The following is a 24,391-nucleotide window of genomic DNA, read 5'->3' as shown; positions in this document are numbered from 1 at the left end:
AAGCATGCAAAGGATGGATAGATAGATAGATAGATAGATAGATAGATAGATAGATAGATAGATAAATAGATAGATAGATAGAGAAATTGCTAGAAATAACTAATATCAGGAAAATGCAAATTCACAACGAGCTATCTTTTCCTTAATGTTTGCTGGAAAGTCTGTTATCAGAAAGACAAAATAAGGAAAACAAAAGCTGGCCAGGGTGCATAGAAATGAACACTTTTATAGACCACTCGTGGAAATGTAAATTAATACAGCCATCATGGGGAAAAAAGACAACTACCATATAAATCAGCAATGCAACTGCCGAGTGTATATATACTTTTCAAATAATTAAAAGAAAAAAACTAATATTGAAGAGACACGTGTAGACCCATGTTTATTGCAGCCCTAAACACAATAGCTACGATATGAAATCAACGTGTGTGTACATCAACACATGAATGGATAAATAAAATGGGGTATATTTACACAATGGAATATTATTCAGCCTTAAAAATGAAATTCTGCTATTTGAAGCAACATGGATGGAACTGGGCACTGTTTTGTTGAGTGAAACAAGCCAGACACAGAAAAATAAATACCTCATTCTCTCAATGTTATGTGGAAGTTTAAGAAAGTTCATCTTCTAGAAGTAAATAGTAGAGTAGTGGTTATGAGATGCTAGGAATGGGAGGAGACTGAGAGATAAGAAGTGGTTTGTTAACAAATGCACGATTACAGGTAGACAGGTGGGATACGCTCTAGTGTCCTACAGCACAGAAGGGTGAATACAGTTAACAATATATTGTACATTTTATGTGTATAAGTAGCCAGAAGAGAGAATTTTGTATGCTACCAAGCAAAGAAATGTTAACGTCTGAGCTGATGAATTACCTCGTTGTTCTGATTTGGTCAAACCACATTGCACATACATATTGAAATATCACACTGTACCCCATAAACATAAACAATCATTATCTGTCAACTTAAAAATCCTTTAATTAAAAAAGATTTTATGTGCATACATTATGGATGATTCAACACAGAGCCAGGAATAAATAACATTTTTATTGAAATAGTGAAATTCCTAACAAAATAGTTACATTCATTTGCACCAAACTATGTATTTGATCATGATAAGTACAGACAGACTTATGCAAAGAATAATATATTTTAATTTTAGACTTCTACTTAATACTATAAATGCAAATAATTTTAAAACAGCTAAGTAAAAAGAATAAAGTAGAGGAAATGTGTGCGTGGTGTGTGATGTGTGAGCTTTTTCTTGTAACTATGCTGTCCATGGTGTATGTGTGGTGTGTATGTCTGTGCCTGTTTGTGTTTAATCTGCTTGAGGTTCTCTGTGATTCTCCGATCTGTACTTCAGTGTCTTTCACAAAATTGGGAACATTCTTAGCCATTACTTTTTCAAATACTTTCTCTGTATCTATAATTTCTCCTCTTCAGAATTAAAATATACGTATACTATACTTTCTGGTATTAATGTTTAGTTTCTTCACTTTCCTTTCCTTTGCAATTCACTTTGTGAAATTTCTAGAGACAATTTAAGCACATGGTTTCATTTAAAAGCTGAGCCAGCTCTACGGAGGGGTGTGCCCAAAGCTTGCTCAATATTTATCCTGCACTTCCTTTGGTTTCCTATGCATTTCCATTTGATTCTTTCTTAATATTTATATCTCTCAGTTCCCTATCTAGTCCTGCATTATGTCCATAGTTTAAGAGATTTTTACATAAGAATTATAGTTACTTCACATATCTTATTTAATTAGATATTTCTAATATCTGTATCATTTAGAAATCTCATTCCAAACATTTATTTATTGTGACTTTAGCATTTATCATTAATATAGGTAATAATTGTTGATAACCAGACAGGTTAGGTTGGACAGTTGATATTGGCTTATTATTTCATTTTATCCATTTTCTGCCTGTATCTGACCACACTTTATCTTTGCCAGGCCATTATTGTGGAAATGTCTGAATCTTCTCAGAGCTACATTTAACATTTACTTTTGCAGTGGACGTCCAAGTTGAAGTCTGTTCTTCTGTGTCCACCAGAGACTTCAGATCCTCCAGTGAGACCTTGTTTTTCTTTCCTGCTTGACTTTGTCTCTTCACCTGTTCCCTCCTCCAGAGAATCTCCTTCAGCTCCTTCAGGGGGGCTAAGATGTTATATTCAACTGACAATTGTAAAATTGGTTGAAGGCAATAGAATAAAGGGATATTTTCTGACCTTTCATGGGTCCATATTGTGATCCTGAGTCTGGAAAGGAAAATCCTTTCCAGTGTTTCTGAACTTCCTCCAGATGAGATGTCCATCTGTGTCTTCTTGCCCTTTTCCCTGGAGTGGAGTCCTCTTGTTTTCCCCAGTTGTTCCCTCCCGCAGCTCCAGTGTTCTATTTTGGTGTTATCACCTTCCAGATTTGCTGACCTGACCCATAGATTAAGGCTCTGATTCAATAAGAAAGAGAGGGGAAGTACTTCTCAAAGGAATTTAGGTGAAGACCTCTTTTCCCATCTCAGTTCCTAAGGGATTGCCCGAGCGCCCCTAAGATACTGGTTTTGGTGGCTTGCCCCTGCAGAGTAATTTCTTAGTTCTGCAAAGGGGATAAAGGAGGTGGGTCCAAATGTATTTCAGAGTGTGGGTTCTTTTTTCTCTCTCAGACAGACACATTGGCACAGAAAGATTTTTTGGACTCTCCACATTATTGGGAAAAGTGATTCAAGAGGATAGGAAAGCTCTTCAGTATGTGGTCCCTGAGAAATTCACACAACACATTTACCACACTTGACTTCAAGCAATCCAATATATATGTGTGTTTTTATCTTGTAGTAGCCCACATTTTATATGCCAGACTCTGCCCCAGTTCGGCTCATACCCTGGCCTTGTTACTGCCTACAAGAACTTGCTTTGCCCTGGATTTCAGATTTGATGTTTTTCTTAAAACTTCAAGTACTTAAAGTATTTCTAAAATTTGCAAAATCCTATCTTCTCTGTTTATCTGTTATTGTTGATGTTATTGTAAAAAAAATAAGTAAAATATATTCTTCATCTATGTACATTTGAAAACTGAGTTGCAGATTTTTTTGGTAAGACCCACAGTAACAAAAGAATGCAAATATTGTTAAGCTGCTTAATAGAAAAACAAATTATGGTAAATGTGTTCACTGGAATACTACCAATCATATATAATAAATAAATGCCTGATACACAGAACAACAAGGTAAACTATGTAAGTATTTATATTGAGTAAAATAAGCCAAACAAATAAGAATATATACTATTTTATTTCATTTTTATAAGTTCTGATAAATAAAGATGTATCTAAAATAATATAATGAAGATTGGTTGTTGCCAGGGGAAATGACAGAAGAAGGGAAGGGGAGAGAGGAGGAATACAGCAGACCAAGAGGAAATGTTGAGAAGAATTCACTTGTCCACTTTCTTGATAATGATGATAGTCACATCACGTTTATTCATTGTACATTTTAAATATGTGAAATGTATTATCTTTCAATTAAGTCACATAAAATGTATGACAAGCAAACAAATGGAAACTTAGACAAGAAAGAAGTAATAGCAAGATAGAGAAATACATTAAATGTCAGAAGTACCTGAAAATGAATGTGCCTGGTCTCTCGATCTCTCCATATTTTCAGGTGAGAGCTGGAGTGCGGCGACATCACATATGCTCTTATTACAGAAAGTGGGTTCTGAAAACCACACCGGGCACATCCACCTTTGCCTGGAAGTTGGCTTAGGGAGCAGTCAGAGCTAGTGGCGAGGAGCACAGGGCCAGATACTGGGGTTCATTCATCCCAGACATGAGCTCCTAGATGCACACAGAGCCCCCTCCACTTGTGGGTTCACTTCCACATCTGCAAATGGAGAAAATGTTGACTCCAACAGAACATAATTTACACGAATATTTAAACATGAAATAGGGTGATCAGGGCAAAGTGTTTACCACAGCACAATTTAATAATAAGACAGCATATTTTCCAAATACATCATTATCAGCAAACTTCTGCAGGGCACCGTCGTCTTATCTGGGTACCACCTACTCCTCAAGCGTCCCATCCTACTAGAGCTTGCTATATAGTAGGAGACATGCAAATAGGGCCCTCCTTCTACTGATAAAAACCAACCCAACCCTGGTCCTGTAGCTCTGAGAGAGGAGCCTTAGCCTTGGGATTCCAAGGCATTTCCACTTGGGGATCAGCCCGGAACACAGAGGACTCACCATGGAGTTGGGGCTGAGCTGGGTTTTCCTTGTTGCTATTTTAGAAGGTGATTCATGGAAAACTAGGAAGATTGAGCATGTTTGGATACGAGTGTGAGAAACAGTGGATTTGCGTGGCAGTTTCTGACCAGGATGTCTCTGTGTTTGCAGGTGTCCAGTGTGAGGTGCAGCTGGCGGAGTCTGGGGGAGGCTTGGTCCAGCCTGGGGGGTCCCTGAGACTCTCCTGTGCAGCCTCTGGATTCACCATTAGCAGCTACTGGATGAGCTGGGTCTGCCAGGCTCCGGGAAAGGGGCTGGAGTGGCTTTCAGACATTTATGGTAGTACCATGTACTACGGAGACTCTGTGAAGGGCCTATTCACCGTCTCCAGAGACAATGCCAAGAACTCGCTGTATCTGCAAATGAACAGTCTGAGAGCCGAGGACACGGCCGTGTATTACTGTACTAGAGACACAGTGAGGCGAGGTCAGTGTGAGCCCAGACACAAACCCCCCTGCAGGGGTCCCCGTGACCACCAGGGGGCGCCCAGACACAAACCTCCCTGCAGGGGTCCCCGTGACCACCAGGGGGCGCCCGGGACACAAACCCCCCTGCAGGGGTCCCCGTGACCACCAGGGGGCGCCCGGACACGGAGCTCGGGGCTGTCTCCAGGGCAGGAGCCGGTGCTGCTAAGGCCTGGCTTCCTGTCATGGTCTGTGGCTGCCTCATTGTCAAATTTCCCCAGGGAACGTCTCCAGATTTACAGTCTGTACTAACAGTTCACGTCTCTGAATGCAATACTTTTTTTGTCCTTTTTGTTTCTTTGTTTCTGTAACAGGAGTACTTATCTTCACCTCCACAGAAGCCAGGGTGTCACTTTGGGGGCAGAAATAATCCTTTCGTGGTCAACAGGACGTGAATCCTGAGGAATCCTAGAGAAACCTGGAGAGTGTTTTCCAGTTAGACCCAGGGCAGAGACCTCCATGGGAATCTCTGATTAGAAAAGGCTTTGAGTTCTGATGGGCTCCAAGAGAGATGCTTGCCCAGGGTCGGGGTCCTTGAAACCTGATGGTTTTCACAGCTATCCCCCCTCGTCTTGTAAAACTGGGCCCGTCTGACTCAGACTGACTCAGTTGACTCTCTTTCTGCTAATCCATTTTCCTTCTCTGTAGACTTGATTCTCACAGTTCCCTTTCTTCTTCGTTGCCTTAAAAACAGACTATGTGTTTTCTGTAGTCAAAATCCCAGGCCTCGGGTCTGCAGAACCTGGGTAGGCTGAGGGGACTTTCTCACTTGCTATTGCCTGGACACTTCTGTTGTCTTCTGTGCATGGAGGCATTTGGGAAATGAAGTGGACTTTAGTCATGAAGGGAATAATACTAGTTTTCTCCAATGGGATACTGATGTAGAGCTGAACTTGTGCTTCTCACACTGTCACAGAGTTTGCACTGTCACCCGTGACTTTGAGGAGAGCTGAGGATGTGAGCTCCGGGTAACAGTAATTGTAGGGTCTACCTAGGCAGCCTCAGGTCTTGCTGGCCCTCAGGAAAGACAAGCTGGAATTCCTGGGAAGGCCTGCATCTGCCACCACCACGGAGTCCCATCGTCTTCTGTTGTGCTGTGATTGAATCAGCCCCACCTAGTTTATCTAGAACACTCTTCATGACTTAGGAAAACATAATGGCAGGCTCTCCTAGCACCTGTGTTATGCCATGGGAGCAACACCTAAGCTAGTGTGTGATTCAGTAGATGAGACTGTGGTCTAGTCAAGATGACAGGTAAAATTGATAGTTGTCATTATGATATTTTATTTTTTATTTGGCAATATAATCGTGCTCATAAATACTTTTGCTACTTTTTTTGTGTGTCAGAGGCTTTGGAACTGGAACAACTGCATCTTGAATAGGGGCTAGGGAAAATAAGACTGAGACCTGCTGGGCTGGATTCCTAGTAAGTTAAGGCAGTAAGTTAGTCACAGGATGAGATAGGATGTCTACACAAGATACAGGTCATAAAGACCTTGCTGATAAATCTTACAGTAAAGAAGCTGGCCAAAGCCCTCCAAAACCAAGACAGTGGCTGAAGTGACCTCAGTTTGTCCTCAGTGTTCATTATACTCTAATTATAATGCATTAACATGCTAAAAGACACTCCCTCCAGCTCCAAGACAGTTCACAAATGTCCAGACAACATCAGGAAGTTTCCCTGTGTGGTCTAAGAAGGACGGGGTGGGCCGGCAGGGGGTGGGGAGGGACACTCAGCTTCAGGAATTGCCATGGGGACTCATGAATAATCCATTCCTTGTTTAACATATAATGAAGAAATAACCGTAACTTCGGCAATCAGCAGCCCACACTGCTGCTCTGCCTCTGGAGTAGCCAGTCTCATTATTTTACTTATGTAATAAACTTGTTTTACTCTGTGGATTTTCCCCGAATTGGGACCCCTTTCTGCTAACATTTGTGCAATTATTCCTGTTCTAAGCAGAAAGCTCCAAGATGGAATGACGTTTCCCTGCATTGTTATAAGAAGTACATTCACCCCCTTGAGTGAAAATGCACCAGGGGTGGAATGAGACTGGGAAGCTGATGGCATATGATGGAAGCCCGTCCCTGAGTGAAAGAGACAGTGAGGGAGGATTGGGTGGAAGATTCCTATATTTTTGTGCTATGCAAGGAAGCTGCAAAAGGTAACTGAGTCTCGTGTAAGTCAGGGTTATCTCTCAGGGGATCCCTATGACTCCAAGAGAGGGCTCTCCTTAGGAATCACTGTGGAGTCAGTCCTTTCATTAGAGTAGACCACAAGGCATGGGCCTCAGCACACGCCATGCCACAGATGTCAGAAAGCAGCGGCTGGGAACCTGATCCACCTGCATTTTGCTGCCTGTATGTGGAGGGAGGGAGGGTCACCATTCTCAGGGTCAACACACCGTTTGTGAATTTTTATAGAGAACACCTGCTTTTACTGTATTTTATTGGAAAATATATGAAAAAGTGTGCACCTGCACACAATTGTAATTTTCACATTTACTTCAGTTGCATTATTTCTTTTTTTTATTTTTTATTTTTTATATTTTTTATTATTATTATTATACTTTAAGTTCTAGGGTACATGCGCACAACGTGCAGGTTTGTTACATATGTATACTTGTGCCATGTTGCTGTGCTGCACCCATCGACTCGTCAGCACCCATCAACTCGTTATTTACATCAGGTATAACTCCCAATGCAATCCCTCCCCCCTCCCCCCTCCCCATGATAGGCCCCGGTGTGTGATGTTCCCCTTCCCGAGTCCAAGTGATCTCATTGTTCAGTTCCCACCTATGAGTGAGAACATGCGGTGTTTGGTTTTCTGTTCTTGTGATAGTTTGCTAAGAATGATGGTTTCCAGCTGCATCCATGTCCCTACAAAGGACACAAACTCATCCTTTTTTATGGCTGCATAGTATTCCATGGTGTATATGTGCCACATTTTCTTAATCCAATCTGTCACTGATGGACATTTGGGTTGATTCCAAGTCTTTGCTATTGTGAATAGTGCCGCAATAAACATACGTGTGCATGTGTCTTTATAGCAGCATGATTTATAAACCTTTGGGTATATACCCAGTAATGGGATGGCTGGGTCATATGGTACATCTAGTTCTAGATCCTTGAGGAATCGCCATACTGTTTTCCACAATGGTTGAACTAGTTTACAATCCCACCAACAGTGTAAAAGTGTTCCTATTTCTCCACATCCTCTCCAGCACCTGTCGTTTCCTGACTTTTTAATGATCGCCATTCTAACTGGTGTGAGATGGTATCTCATTGTGGTTTTGATTTGCATTTCTCTGATGGCCAGTGATGATGAGCATTTTTTCATGTGTCTGTTGGCTACATGCATGTCTTCTTTTGAGAAGTGTCTGTTCATATCCTTTGCCCACTTTTTGATGAGGTTGTTTGTTTTACACCAGTAACAGACAAACAGAGAGCCAAATCATGAATGAACTTCCATTCACAATTGCTTCAAAGAGAATAAAATACCTAGGAATCCAAATTACAAGGGATGTAAAGGACTTCTTCAGGGAGAACTACAAACCACTGCTCAGTGAAATAAAAGAGGACACAAACAAATGGAAGAACATACCATGCTCATGGATAGGAAGAATCAATATCGTGAAAATGGCAATATTGCCCAAGGTTATTTATAGATTCAACCATCCCCATCAAGCTACCAATGAGTTTCTTCACAGAATTGGAAAAACTGCTTTAAAGTTCATATGGAACCAAAAAAGAGCCCGCATCTCCAAGACAATCCTAAGTCAAAAGAACAAAGCTGGAGGCATCATGCTACCTGACTTCAAACTATACTACAAGGCTACAGTAACCAAAACAGTATGGTACTGGTATCAAAACAGAGATATAGACCAATGGAACAGAACCGAGTCCTCAGAAATAATGCCACACATCTACAGCCATCTGATCTTTGAGAAACCTGAGAGAAACAAGAAATGGGGAAAGGATTCCCTATTTAATAAATGGTGCTGGGAAAATTGGCCAGCCATAAGTAGAAAGCTGAAACTGGATCCTTTCCTTACTCCTTATATGAAAATTAATTCAAGATGGATTAGAGACTTAAATGTTAGACCTAATACCATAAAAACCCTAGAGGAAAACCTAGGTAGTACCATTCAGGACATAGGCATGGGCAAGGACTTCATGTCTAAAACACCAAAAGCAACGGCAGCAAAAACTAAAACTGACAAATGGGATCTAATTAAACTAAAGAGCTTCTGCACAGCAAAAGAAACTACCATCAGAGTGAACAGGCAACCTACAGAATGGGAGAAAATTTTTGCAATCTACTCATCTGACAAAGGGCTAACATCCAGAACCTACAAAGAACTCAAACAAATTTACAAGTTGCATTATTTCTTAATTCTGCATGACATCTTGTCACAGAGTTGAGTTTTTCACAGGGATTGTTCAAAGAATCGAGACCATGCATTTTCCACATTCACTGGTTTTTCTCCATGTGCAGAGACCTTGAGTAGAGTACATCTGGCCCTCTTCCACACTATCTCTTGTGTCCCTACGGAAAAAGCAGAGATTTGTCTGACTGTAGAATCTGGGGTAGGAGTCTGCACACCTCTGAGCCTACAGAGAAGCCCAGTGAAGTTTCATGGAGTCAGAGGGCTATCCCATGTGCGGGAAATCTAGCTTCCCTACTGCCAGAGATTGCTGGTCAGCTGTAATCGAGAAGTTAACAATTAGAGCACTTGGAAGCCCATTTCATCACAGCTCCATTATGTCACTTATCACCATTAGACTGCAGGTAATACCTCAATCTTGATTATTCTGACCCCATTTTCTCATCTTATTGATTTGTGACTTTGGTTATACAAAATGTTATCTTTTAGTTTCTGATTCAAACCTCAGGTTTGTATAAACTCATCAGGAATAATACAAAATGTGTCCAGTTTTTGGGAAATGTAAATGAATTTCCATACTGTTTATGTGTGTGTCCGTGTGTGCGTGTGCGTGTGCGTGTGTGTGTATGTCAGTCACTTACACCCCGATGAACATGGTTCCTTAATTATATAGATGAAATACAATTATGTTTGTGGAAAATCACCTGCAGTAAGGTCCACGAAGCTGACCCTGTCACATTGCTTTGAGGAAGCTCAGTGCACAGGTGAGATCTCACAGGAGACATCCAAGGTTCAGCCCCCAGGACTGTTTGAGCTCCTGACCTGGAACGAGATGTAGGACTGGGCATCTCAGAAGCAGATCCCCCAGCCCTCCTTTATCTGGGCTGCATGGACAGCAGAGGGCCCACAGGAGAAGCTTAGAACTCAGCCAAGACAGATCACCATTTAGGAGCAGGTGCGGCAAAGAACCAGCTGGAGAACCTTTGACTATAATCTAGGGTTGTCTTCTTTGACTTGACAGCATCCAACCCTAAGGAGACCACCCGCTATATCATCTGTAACTTTGTTGTTACAAAGAAAACCACAAGTGAATATAACTCTGCAGTTAACTCCTTGAACCTGCATTGATGAGTGTCCACGGCCTTGTGAGCGCAGAGACCACACCCAGTGCAGGTGCAGACCAAGGCGGCACCAGTCAGCCAGCTGCTCCCTGAAGAGTCTTCCAGTTCCCTTGTCCAAAGCGTCTGCTCATTCATGGGCTGAGAAAGGGGAAGTCACGCCTGCAGCCTACTCTCTCCATAGAGCTGACAGGGCACAAGGACAATATCGATTATTCTTGGAACTTGCCTGTAGGAATGCAGCTGTGTGCAGACACACTGATAAGCACACACTTCTTTACATAATTATTTGGATTTTTTTTTTATTTATTCTCTCCAACTTTTTTAAAAAAAATTCATCACTTTCCCCCTAATCAAAGAGGATTTTGATCGGAATTCTTGTGGGGAGCCCCCTGCTCTCCCAGATGCCCACCTTCATTTCTCTTGAAGGGAAGAACACTAGCTCTCTTGATTTCTACTCTAATCCTCTAGGACTGAAACCAGAAGGTTGCATGTCCCCTGCGTGAGTATCCAAGAAGATCCTGTCTGTGGAAGCAGGAGTGTCACAGCCTTGACTGAGAGCCATGGCCCTGAAATGAGACAGTGTCCCCCATGGAGAGCACACGTGGACGCCCACACCAGAGGGCTCACTGCGCCTCACCACAGATGCACTCCCCTACTGAGTCCTGAGACCTGAGTGCACCCCATAGAGTAGGGCTCAGATGAGGGATGCAAATCTCCACCAGCTCCACCCTCCTCTGGGTTGAAAAGCCGAGCACCGGGACTGGCTCAGTGACTCCTGTGCCCCACCATGGACACGCTTTGCTCCACGCTCCTGCTGCTGACCGTCCCGTCCTGTGAGTGCTGTGGTCAAGCACTACTTCAGGGGTGAAATATCTGCACTTTTCTTTGTGGGCTTCATCTTCTTATGCTTTCTCCACAGGGGTCTTGTCCCAGGTCACCTTGAAGGAGTCTGGTCCTGCGCTGGTGAAACCCACACAGACCCTCACGCTGACCTGCACCTTCTCTGGGTTCTCACTCACCACTAGTGGTATGGGTGTGGGCTGGATCCGTCAGCCCCCAGGGAAGGCCCTGGAGTGGCTGGCACTCATTTATTGGGATGATGATAAGCGCTACAGCACATCTCTGAAGAGCAGGCTCACCATCTCCAAGGACACCTCCAAGAACCAGGTTGTCCTTACAATGACCAACATGGACCCTGTGGACACAGCCACATATTACTGTGCACGGGGAGCACAGAGACACAGCCCAGGGCACCTCCTGTACAAGAACCCAGGCTGCTTCTCAGTGATGCTCCCTCCCCACCTCTACAGAACAGGAAAGAGTGGCTGAGATGCCATTTCCTGCCAGGGTCTGGGTTTCTTATCCCCACCTGACTCAGACCCTTGTCTTCCTCCCTCTTCTTTAGTAATAAATGGCATGTCCCCTGCTAGTGGTTCATGCAAGCAGAAGCTGTTTCCTGTTTGACAAGGATTCAGCACGAAAAGTTCCTGTTACCCCCCAAAAAAGACAGAGGAGACTTAATTAACCTAAAGATTTTTTTTCATAACCACAGACTGAATAGGCAATTTGCAGAATGACAGAAAAATTTTGCACACTTTGCCTGTGACAGGGAACTAATGTGAAGTATTTGCAAGGAACTCAAACAAATCTACAACAGCAACAGCAACAAGCACCAAATAACCCCACTAAAATGAGCAAAGGACATGTGTAGACATTTTCAAAAGAACACATAGAAATGATAATAAATATATAAACAAGGCTCAACATCACTGACTATCAGGGAAATGCAAATTAAAACCACAATAAGATATCATCTTCCACCAGCTGCAATCACTATTATTAAAAACTCAAAACTATCAGATGTTGGTGAGGATGGAAAATAAAGGCAACTCTCAGACACTGTTGATCAGGGTGTGGACGAGTACAACCTCTATGGAGAACGGTGTGGAGATTTCCCAGAAAACTAGAAATAGACCTGCCATTTGGTCCAACAATCCCACTGCTGGGTAACTACCCAAAGGAAAATAAACCATTATTTCAAAAAGATACCCACACTTCTATGCTTACCATAAAACTATTCTCAGTAGCACATGTGTCAAACAGAGTGTCTGCCAATGGATGATTTTATAAAAGAATATAGCATGTATGCACAATTCAATACTAGCCAGCCACAATAAGGAATAAAACTGTGTCTTTTGCAGCAAGATGCATAAAACTAGGGGACAATATAATTAGTGAACTACCTAACTAACAGAATGTCACATGTCACACATTATTACTTATAAAAGGGAAGTAAACAGTGTGTACACAATGACATGTAGAGAGAAATTATGGACATTGGAGACTTAGAACAATGGGAGGGCACAAGGTAGGAGCATGATGAGACATGACATAATGGGCACAATATACAATAAGTAAGAGTTGCCCAATGATCTTAAAATTAAAATGTAAAATATGATCAACAAATGAAATTGATATTAGTTGACTTCATTAAATTTAAAAACTTTTTCTACTCACATGACTATAAGAAAATGAATGCCAGGTTACAGATGAGAAACTGTTTGCAAGTCATATAACCACCAATGTAATTATAATAAGAACCCTCAGAACTCAACTTTGAATAAAAAGGAAACAACCGATGGATAAATTAGACAAGGGTTTGTACAGACATTTCATCAAAGACGATGTGCAGACGACACAGAAGCACATAAACAGGCTCTCAACAGGATTTTCCATTAGAGAAATTGAAATCAAGTCCACAATGAGCCACCGGTACACACTTTTTTAAATGACTGAAATGAAGAGGAAATACAGATAACACCAATGCCGGTGAGCATGCCAGGTGGCTAGAGTCTAAATCATTGCTAACAGGAATGCAAAATGAAACAGATACTCAGGAAAATAAGTTTTAGTTTTCTCCAAAATCAAACATGCCCTTAACACCTGACCCTAAGATCCCATTCCTGAATATTTGCTTCAGAGAAATACAATCTTATATTCACACACAACTTCTATTCAAATATTCAAGATATTGTGTGTGTGGGTGTGTGTGTCAGAAACTAAAAACAACATAAATGTCTCAAAATTTGAATAGGTGAAGAAACTAGGAAGCATCTACAAATTGAACACCATCAGCAATAAAAAATTAACAAGCGACCGAAACATAAACCATTACAGGTGAACTCCAGACATGATGCTAAGTGAGAGAAATCAGTCTCAAAGATCAAAGGGACACAGCTGTCAGCACCACGGTCATCCTCAGGTGTCAGTGGTTTGGCTGAACTTTCTCTGCCTCTTTCCTGACCAGGCCCAGATGTTGAGCTCCAACACTTGCAGATGGAAAATCCTACTATTTTCAATCATGCTCTGAGGTTTGAATTGCTTCACACACTGAGGCAAACAAACATGGGCTCCTTTGAACAGTGTCCAGCATTTGTTCCAACCACAAGAGAATGTCCTTCAGCTCTCTCCCTCCTCAGTTCTCTCCTGCAAGCCAGCAGCCCTGCAGTTTAGTCTGCATCTCCCGTGCATCCACCCATCTCGTTCCAAGGGCCTTCCACCACACCCTCCACTGTTTTTGAGAGCACTGGCAGGCTTTGAACTTTTCCACGTTCTGTTGTTATTGAAGTTAGGATGTTTAGGACCAAATTAAGGATGATATTTTATGACTGAATTCCAGCACTCCCTCTCTTCTGGGACAGAGCACATAACCAAGATTCTGCAGGTGGAGACAAAGTTGAGATTTTTCTACCTCAGCATAGGAGATGAGCGCTAAGTGGAGGGTTGGGCAGAAGCGTCCGATGTTCCCAGTACTCTAGTTCTGGTGGGGTGGAACCTCTGCCATAGGACGGAGCTAGAAACCAGAGACCCAATGTTCCCAGCGGCACTGGACCCAGGGCAGAGCCTCCATCCATGAGTGGGGCTCCATGGAAGAAGTGAGTCTCTGGCTCTCAGTAGCTCTTGTCCAGAACTGAGCCTCAGCATCACGTGCTGTGGGCAGGGTCAGAGGGCCAATGTCCTGGCCCCTGGGGAAGAGTTTCCTCTGGTGGGAGCTGGTAGAAGATGTCCTGTCTTCCTGGATGCATCTGTCTACAGTGGAGTTTACGTCATGCTGAGCTGGGATGTGGAAGGAAGAGCATCTTAGATCAAATACGATGATTGGACTTACTGAGTTTTGTAGATTTTCTTGAATAAATATTTCTTCACTTACTTTATGTTGTTAGAGGCTTTCCAAACCCTGTAATTTTTCAAAAGTTTCAAAATAATTTTCACTGGTCTCATGGGGACATGGATTCATTGAGCCCCTTATGCTGTCAAAGAGAAATATAATTTTCTTTCACTTTTTAGAGAACATCCGTGGGTTATAAAATAATGCGTCCAACACTTCACAGATACCATCAATTTTCCTCTTGCTTGTAAGGTTTAACTAGAAGAATGCTGTCGCCATCTTTTCTGTTCTTTGGGAAGGAATCCCCCCTCTGCTCACCTCCACTTGCCTGTGTGTATTTCTATTTCTCTTTGGTTTTTAGCAGTTTTATTATTTATTTATTTATTTATTATTATACTTTAAGTTCTAGGGTACATGTGCACAACGTCCAGGTTTGTTACATATGTATACTTGTGCCATGTTGGTGTGCTGCACCCATCAACTCATCAGCACCCATCAACTCGTCATTTACATCAGGTATAACTCCCAATGCCATCCCTCCCCCTTCCCCCTCCTCATAATAGGCCCCTGGTGTGTGATGTTACCCTTCCCGAGTCCAAGTGATCTCATTGTTCAGTTCCCACCTATGAGTGAGAACATGCGGTGTATGGTTTTCTGTTCTTGCGATAGTTTGCTGACAGTGATGATTTCCAGCTGCATCCATGTCCCTACAAAAGACACGAACTCATCCTTTTTTATGGCTGCATAGTATTCCGTGGAGTATATGTGCCACATTTTCTTAATCCAGTCTGTCACTGATGGACATTTGGGTTGATTCCAAGTCTTTGCTATTGTGAATAGTGCCACAATGAACATACGTGTGCATGTGTCTTTATAGCAGCATGATTTATAATCCTTTGGGTATATACCCAGTAATGGAATGGCTGGGTCAAATGGTACTTCTAGTTCTAGATCCTTGAGGAATTGCCATACTGTTTTCCATAATGGTTGAACTAGTTTACAATCCCACCAACAGTGTAAAAGTGTTCCTATTTCTCCACATCCTCTCCAGCACCTGTTGTTTCCTGACTTTTTAATGATCGCCATTCTAACTGGTGTGAGATGGTATCTCATTGTGATTTTGATTTGCATTTCTCTGATGGCCAGTGATGATGAGCAGTTTTTCATGTGGCTGTTGGCTGCATGCATGTCTTCTTCTGAGAAGTGTCTGTTCATATCCTTTGCCCACTTTTTGATGGGGTTGTTTGTTTTTTTGTTGTAAATTTGTTTGAGTTCTTTGTAGGTTCTGGATATTAGTCCTTTGTCAGATGAGTAGATTGGAAAAATTTTCTCCCATTCTGTAGGTTGCCTGTTCACTCTGATGGTAGTTTCTTTTGCTGTGCAGAAGCTCTTTAGTTTTATTAGATCCCATTTGTCAATTTTGGCTTTTGTTGCCATTGCTTTTGGTGTTTTAGACATGAAGTCCTTGCCCATGCCTATGTCCTGAATGGTATTACCTTGGTTTTCTTCTAGGGTTTTTGTGATATTAGGTCTAACATTTAAGTCTCTAATCCATCTTGAATTAATTTTTGTATAAGGAGTAAGGAAAGGATCCAGTTTCAGCTTTCTACATATGGCTGGCCAATTTTCCCAGCACCATTTGTTAAAAAGGGAATCCTTTCCCAATTTCTTGTTTTTGTCAGGTTTGTCAAAGATCAGATGTCTGTAGATGTGTGATATTATTTCTGCAGATTCTATTCTGTTCCATTGGTCTATATCTCTGTTTTGGTACCAGTACCATGCTGTTTTGGTTACTGTAGCCTTGTAGTATAGTTTGAAGTCAGGTAGTGTGATGCCTCCAGCTTTGCTCTTTTGGCTTAGGATTGTCTTGGCAATGAGGGCTCTTTTTTGGTTTCATATGAACTTTAAAGCCGTTTTTTCCAATTCTGTGAAGAAACTCATTGTTAGCTTAATGGGGATTGCCTTGAATCTATAAATGACCTTGGGCAGTATGGCCATTTTCATGATATTGATTCTTCCTATGCATGAGCATGCTATGTTCTTCCATTTGTTTGTGTCCTCTTTTATTTCACTGAGCAGTGGTTTGTAGTTCTCCTTGAAGAAGTCCTTTACATGCCTTGTAAGTTGGATTCCTAGGTATCTTATTCTCTTTGAAGCAATTGTGAATGGAAGTTCATTCATGATTTGGCTCTCTGTTTGTCTGTTACTGGTGTATAAGAATGCTTGTGATTTTTGCACATTAATTTTGTATCCTGAGACTTTGCTGAAGTTTCTTATCAGCTTAAGGAGATTTTGGGGTGAGATCATGGGGTTTTCTAAATACACAATTATGTCATCTGCAAAGAGGGACAATTTGACTTCTTCTTTTCCTAACTGAATACCCTTGATTTCTTTCTCTTGCCTGATTGCCCTAGCCAGAACTTCCAATGCTATGTTGAATAGGAGTGGAGAGAGAGGGCATCCCTGTCTTGTGCTAGTTTTCAAAGCACATGCTTCCAGTTTTTGCCCATTCAGTATAATATTGGCTGTGGGTTTGTCATAAATAGCTCTTATTATTTTAAAATACGTTCCATCAATACCGAATTTATGGGGAGTTTTTAGCATGAAGGTCTGTTGAATTTTGTCAAAGGCCTTTTCTGCATCTATTGGGATAATCATGTGGTTTTTGTCTTTGGTTCTGTTCATATGCTGGATTACATTTATTGATTTGCATATGTTGAACCAGCCTTGCATCCCATCTCCATTTGCTTGGTAAATCTTCCTCCATCCCTTTATTTTGAGCCTATGTATGTCTCTGCGTGTGAGATGGGTCTCCTGAATACAGCAAACTGATGAGTCTTGACTCTTTATCCAATTTGCCTGTCTGTGTCTTTTAATTGGATCATTTAGTCCATTTACATTTAAGGTTAATATTGTTATGTGTGAACTTGATCCTGTCATTATAATATTAGCTGGTTATTTTGCTCATTCGTTGATGCAGTTTCTTCCTAGCCTCGACGGTCTTTACATTTTGGCATGTTTTTGCAATGGCTGGTACCAGTTGTTCCTTTCCATGTTTAGTGCTTCCCTCAGGACCTCTTGTAGGGCAGGCCTGGTGGTGACAAAATCTCTAAGCATTTGCTTGTCTGTAAAGGATTTTATTTCTCCTTCACTTATGAAACTTAGTTTGGCTGGATATGAAATTCTGGGTTGAAAATTCCTTTCTTTAAGAATGTTGAATATTGGCCCCCACTCTCTTCTGGCTTGGAGAGTTTCTGCCGAGAGATCTGCTGTTAGTCTGATGGGCTTCCCTTTGTGGGTAACCTGACCTTTCTCTCTGGCTGCCCTTTACATTTTTTCCTTCATTTCAATCTGTCAATTATGTGTCTTGGAGTTGCTCTTCTCGAGGAGTATCTTTGTGGCATTCTCTGTATTTCCTGAATTTGAATGTTGGTCTGCCTTACTAGGTTGGGGACGTTCTCTTGCATGATATCCTGAAGAGTGTTTTCCAACTTGGTTCCATTTTCCCCCTCACTTTCAGGCACCCCAATCAGATGTAGATTTGGTCTTTTCACATAATCCTGTACTTCTTGAAGGCTTTGTTCATTTCTTTTTCCTCTTTTTTCTTTAGACTTCTCTTCTCACTTCATTTCATTCATTTGATCCTCAATCGCTGATACTCTTTCTTCCAGTTGATCGAGTCGGTTACTGAAGCTTGTGCATTTGTCCCGTATTTCTCGTGTCATGGTTTTTATCTCTGTCAGTTCGTTTATGGCCTTCTCTGCATTTATTATTCTAGTTATCCATTCATCCATCTTTTTTCAAGATTTTTAGTTTCTTTACCCTGGATACGTAATTCCTCCTTTAGCTCTGAGAAGTTTGATGGACTGAAGCCTTCTTCTCTCAGCTCATCAAAGTCATTCTCTGTCCAGCTTTGATCCGTTTCTGGAGATGAGCTGCGTTCCTCAGTTGAAAATGCAGAAATCACCCGTCTTCTGTGTCACTGGCGCTGGGAGCTGGAGACTGGAGCTGTTACTATTCGGCCATCTTGCTCCGCCGATAATCAGTTTTTAGCAGTTTTAATAATATTTAGCTAAATGTGTGTGTGGGTGGAGGGGGTGGGGACGGGGACAGGGTGTGTTACTCTGCTGTTCTGTGTTCTCTGAGATGCATGGATTCACGGTTTACTCTCTCTCCATTTTGGGGAACACAATTGGAATAAATGTCAGTGTGAATCCAGAAATAAGCCTCCCTGAAGGTTGAACAGGACCACCTGGGGGCGCTCAGGACCCACTGAACACAAGAGTCAGACTCAGGGCAGGTGCAGATGGGGGTTAAGGTCTGGTTTCCTGTCAGCCCTGTGGCTTCCTCTCCATAAAACAGTTTCCTCTGGGGCACTTCTCTGGATTCCTTATCCTGTTCTTCCTGTGAAGTCTCTGAAGAAGAAACATTTGTCGGAACGAGAGAAAAATTTTCTCACACGCACCAAAGCCAGAGTCACCCACAGTCACTGATGCCTGTTTCTCAATGTCAATAAGTTATCAAAGCTTCTAAATTTAGTCAGCTAAATCTAGAAAAGGTGTGGTGTTTAACTCAACACTGCAGCCCAGCTCAACAGAACTCCAAGGGCCAGTGAGCAGCAGGCAGGATAAAGTCCATGCCGGGCGTTGGGGCAGAGGGAGTTAGCATCCAGTGCAAGAGAAGAAAGTCCGCGTGGTGGTCACTGTCAGGGCTCCAAGCCCACGTTTCCAATTGTAGGTGACCCCATGCAAAAGAAGAGAGACCCCACCAATCATTAGTGTGGATGTCAAGTCTGATAGTGCCACACTCACACCTCAGATGATCATGGTAATATTTACCAACACTGTTATTGTCTGCTGAGAGAAGCACAGGCCTCTCAAGACATTCCAAATTGGAATTTCCTCAATGAAACAGGAAAGGAGGCTGGATCAGGGCTTTAAAATGATTTGGTGGTGGTGTCGGTGTTTGGGGGTGGTGTATTTGTACTCAGGTGAAGGAGTTTGTGTGATTTAAACTTCACACTGGCATCAGATAAGGGAGCTTCCATGATTTCTTACTAAATTTCCTGTATGTGGGGGACAAGGGGGAAGAAGAACAAACCTTAATTCATCAGCAGTGAGGCACCAAAAGTAGGGGCTGACACTTTATTCTCTCTAGCAGCTTAAGAAAATGAGTGAAAAAGCAGCCAAATTCTACCAGAGGTACAAGGAGGAGTTGGTACCATTCCTTCTGAAACTACTCCAATCAATAGAAAAAGAGGGAATCCTCCCTAACTCATTTTACAAGGCCAACATCATACTGATACCAAAGCCTGGCAGAGACACAACAAAAAAAGAGAATTTTAGACCAATATCCCTGATGAACATCAGTGCAAAAATCCTCAATAAAATACTGGCAAACCGAATCCAGCAGCACATCAAAAAGCTTATCCACCATGATCAAGTGGGGTTCATCCCTGGGATGCAAGGCTGGTTCAACATATGCAAATCAATAAATGTAATCCAGCATATGAACAGAACCAAAGTCAAAAACCACATGATTATCTCAATAGATGCAGAAAAGGCCTTCAACAAAATTCAACAGCCTTTCTTGCTAAAAGCTCTCGATAAATTTGGTATTGATGGAACGTGTCTCAAAATAATAAGAGCTATTTATGACAAATCCACAGCCAATATCATACTAAATGGGCAAACACTGGAATCATTTCTTTTGAAAACTGGCACAAGACAGGGATGCCCTCTCTCACCACTCCTATTCAACATAGTGTTGGAAGTTCTGGCTAGGGCAATCAGGCAAGAGAAAGAAATCAAGGGTATTCATTAGATAAAGAAGAAGTCAAATTGTCCCTGTTTGCAGATGACATGATTGTATATTTAGAAAACCCCATCGTCTCAGCCCAAAATCTCCTTAAGGTGATAAGCAACATCAGCAAAGTCTCAGGATACAAAATTAATGTGCAAAAATCACAAGCATTCTTATACACCAGTAACAGACAAACAGAGAGCCAAATCATGAATGAACTTCCATTCACAATTACTTCAAAGAGAATAAAATACCTAGGAATCCAACTTACAAGGCATGTAGGGGACTTCTTCAAGGAGAACTACAAACCACTGCTCAGTGAAATAAAAGAGGACACAAACAAATGGAAGAACATAGCATGCTCATGCATAGGAAGAATCAATATCATGAAAATGGCCATACTTCCCAAGGTCATTTATAGATTCAATGCCATCCCCATTAAGCTAACAATGAGTTTCTTCACAGAATTGGAAAAAACGGCTTTAAAGTTCATATGGAACCAAAAAAGAGCCCTCATTGCCAAGACAATCCTAAGGCAAAGGAGCAAAGCTGGAGGCATCACGCTACCTGACTTCAAACTATACTACAAGGCTACAGTAACCAAAACAGCATGGTACTGGTACCAAAACAGAGATATAGACCAATGGAACAGAACGGAGCCCTCAGAAATAATATCACACATCTACAGCCATCTGGTCTTTGACAAACCTGACAAAAACAAGAAATGGGGAAAGGATTCCCTATTTAATAAATGGTGCTGGGAAAATTGGCCAGCCATAAGTAGAGAGCTGAAACTGGATCCTTTCCTTACTCCTTATACAAAAATTAATTCAAGATGGATTAGAGACTTAAATGTTAGACCTAATATCACAAAAACCCTAGAATAAAACCAAGGTAATACCATTCAGGACATAGGCATGGGCAAGGACTTCATGTCTAAAACACCAAAAGCAATGGCAACAAAAGCCAAAATTGACAAATGGGATCTAATTAAACTAAAGAGCTTCTGCACAGCAAAAGAAACTACCATCAGAGTGAACAGGCAACCTACAGAATGGGAGAAAATTTTTCCAATCTACTCATCTGACAAAGGGCTAACATCCAGAACCTACAAAGAACTCAAACAAATTTACGAGAAAAAAACAAGCAACCCTATTCAAAAGTGTGCAAAGTATATGAATAGACACTTCTCAAAAGAGGACATTCATACAACCAACAGCCACATGAAAAAATGCTCATCGTCACTGGCCATCAGAGAAATGCAAATCAAAACCACAATGAGATACCATCTCACACCAGTTAGAATAGCAACCATTAAAAAATCAGGAAACAACAGGTGCTGGAGAGGATGTGGAGAAATAGGAACACTTTTACACTGTTGGTGGGATTGTAAACTAGTTCAACCATTGTGGAATACAGTGTGGCGATTCCTCAAGGATCTAGAACTAGAAATACCATTTGACCCAGTCATCCCATTACTGGGGATATACCAAAAGGATTATAAATCATGATGCTATAAAGACACATGCACATGTATGTTTATTGTGGCACTATTCATAATAGCAAAGACTTGGAATCAACCCAAATGTGCATCAAGGACAGACTGGATTAAGAAAATGTGGCACATATACACCATGGAATACTATGCAGCCATAAAAAAGGATGAGTTCGTGTCCTTTGTTGGGACATGGATGCAGCTGGAAATCATCGTCAGCAAACTATCACAAGAACAGAAAACCAAATACTGCATATTCTCACTCCTAGGTGGGAATTGAACAATGAGATCACTTGGACACAGGAAGGGGAGCATCACACACTGGGTCCTGTTGTGGGAAGGGGGTAGGGGGGAGGAATAGCATTAGGAAATATACCTAATGTAAATGATGAGTTAATGGGTGCAGCACACCAACATGACCCATGTATATATACGTAACAAACCTGCATGTTGTGTACATGTACCCTAGAACTTAAAGTATAATAATAAAAAAAAAGAAAATGAGTGAAAAAGAGAGATAAGGGTCCACTATGTGTGAAAAGCAAACAGATCTAAAGAAAATTAAAATTTTTATCACGATAAGCATATAATAAAAAGAAAGAGAAGAAGGAATGAGACAGGCATGGGTGCTGAATAAATGTCCTGGGGAGGCCTTTTCATTATCTACAGTCATCAGTTTATTCTGAAGGTCTCAGGTCAGCTTCCTGCTTCAAAATGTCACTGGTCCTTATTGGGTATATAAAAATCCTTCTAGGATATCCACAGTTTGTCATACTTTACTAAAGTAGTCTAATAATTAGATGAAGTTCTGAATTTAATCTTCAGTTGTGTTAAATATTTAAAAATACCACCATCTACAGATTAGGAAACTGAGACTATATTTTTATCAAGGGTTACAGCCATCCCACAGGCTGGAAAGCATAGTTTGGGTAAAGATGAGAGACTGACACTCCCAAGAAGGGGTTGGGCAGAAGCTTTATGCTGAACGTGTTGGCTAAACAGACATAATCAACAGGTTACAGGAGGGGCTATGGATGTTCACAGAGGTGGTGCTGACACATGCATACTGAACAAACACACGTGCAGCATATGAGCCCTGTTCACTTACCAGTGGTGACTGAGCATTTAAATTCATTACAGACAGGCCCTATGTGCAAACAGCAGAAGCAGAGACACAAAGGCGCTCAGTGTGCAGCCTCTGTAAACGGCCAGAGCCAGGCCATGGTGAGTGGTCTCTCACGAGGAGAAAGTTCCTCATATCAAATGTTCAATCAAAGCTGGGATTACAGCTTGTGGAACAGGGGTCAGTTCATCAGGGGATGGGCTGCAATTGTCTTCACAGTGCTTGTCTCAGTGCCAGTGTGTACTGAGCCACTAGAGAAAAAGGTTTAATTGAGCTTCTTTAAAATCAACATTTTGAATTATTTATCAGACATTTCTAATATGTCATGTTGTTTAGATTCTATTGCTGGAGAGTTAATGTAACATTTGGGGGTTTGTAACTCTGTTTTTTCATACTTCCAGAATTGCTTCTCTGTTTCCTTTTCTTTAGCTAACCTGTCTCTTCTTATTATTTTTCAATTCATTCTGATTTTGATGAATATTTCATTCCCTTTAGAATGTGAATATAATGTACATTGTGTGGGTCTTTGGATTTTGGTTCTTGTTCACTCAGTGGCAATGACTCTGTAAGAGTTCGTTGTCTATATATAGCCATTATTTAGTGGCTTTCTGAAATGGTGGTTTTAGTACCAATGTACTGAGCCTGTGAGTAGACTCACTGCCTCCTGCAGGTCCTAGATAGTGGAGGCCTCAGGAACTGTTTCTGATTTGGAATGCATTTGTTTCTGAGAGTTGTGTTGGGTTGTTAAGTTCACCTTTCATGTTAGTAGGTGGCCTTACAGGTTTGAGCCGACTGCGGGAGAAGCAGATGAGTACTTGCTTGATATCTGTGCACAGGGAGAAGCTCTCTGTTGCCTCAGGCTATGGGTTGGTCTATGAAGTGCACAGTGACCTGAGTTCCCTGCTCAGCCCCTGAGAAGGGCACCAAGCTGGACACACTTGAGCCACCGAGCCTGGCAAGGAAAAGCACTAGCCTTGATAGAAATGGCCAGGTGAGGGGCATCTACTCAGTGCGATTTAGTTTGTTATTAAGAGCTTTAGTGTGGTGCCTTTTCCAAATTCCAGCTTTAGTAGTAACATACTGAGCATGTGAGCAGACCCGTGGTCTTTTGCGGAGCTGGAATCACAGAAGTATTGAGAAGCTAATCTCATTTTCACCTGCTGTACACTGGTGGTAGCGGCTTTGTATTAGGTCATGCAGTTTGAACACCAGGCCAGTAGGTGGCGCGTGCAGGTAAGAGCCGGCTATGGGGGCAGCAGAAGGATTTATGCTTTACCAGTGGTTAAAGTGGGAAATTTGTCACGTTCCAGATCTTAGAGAAAAGACTTTTAGTTATTTCTCATTCATTATAATACTACCTGAAAGTCTCTGGAACACAACTTTTTATTATGTCGAGATGTATTCTTTCTATACCCATTTTTTATGTTTTTTTTTCATGAAAGGATGTTGAGTTTCATCAAATGCGTTTTCAGCATCAATTGAAAAAATATTATAAGTGGATTAAAGATCTAAACGTAAAACCTAAAACTATAAAAACTCTG

At 41.6% G+C, this 24,391-nt stretch overlaps 1 pseudogene and 2 gene segments (V, D, J or C); all 3 read left to right on the top strand.

Annotated features, from left to right (window-relative positions):
* Positions 1 to 24,391, top strand: part of LOC106999631 (homer protein homolog 2 pseudogene) — a 115,687-nt pseudogene that overhangs the window by 71,394 nt on the left and 19,902 nt on the right. The gene's annotated exons all lie outside the window — the stretch shown is intronic.
* LOC720890 (immunoglobulin heavy variable 3-48-like) overlaps positions 4,108 to 24,391 on the top strand; it is a 109,134-nt gene continuing 88,850 nt past the window's right edge. Inside the window, 1 exon segment of the V gene segment in view lies at positions 4,108 to 4,297. Coding sequence covers positions 4,252 to 4,297 — 46 coding nt within the window.
* Positions 10,932 to 11,691, top strand: LOC715165 (immunoglobulin heavy variable 2-5-like). The segment is given in 2 exon segments: positions 10,932 to 11,095; positions 11,182 to 11,691. Coding segments are annotated over 2 exon segments (456 nt in total).

The sequence above is a fragment of the Macaca mulatta genome, chromosome 7, assembly GCF_049350105.2.
Source record: "Macaca mulatta isolate MMU2019108-1 chromosome 7, T2T-MMU8v2.0, whole genome shotgun sequence".
NCBI lineage: Eukaryota > Metazoa > Chordata > Mammalia > Primates > Cercopithecidae > Macaca > Macaca mulatta.
Note: the sequence above shows the minus strand (reverse complement) of the source record. Positions and strands in the feature narration are given on the sequence as shown.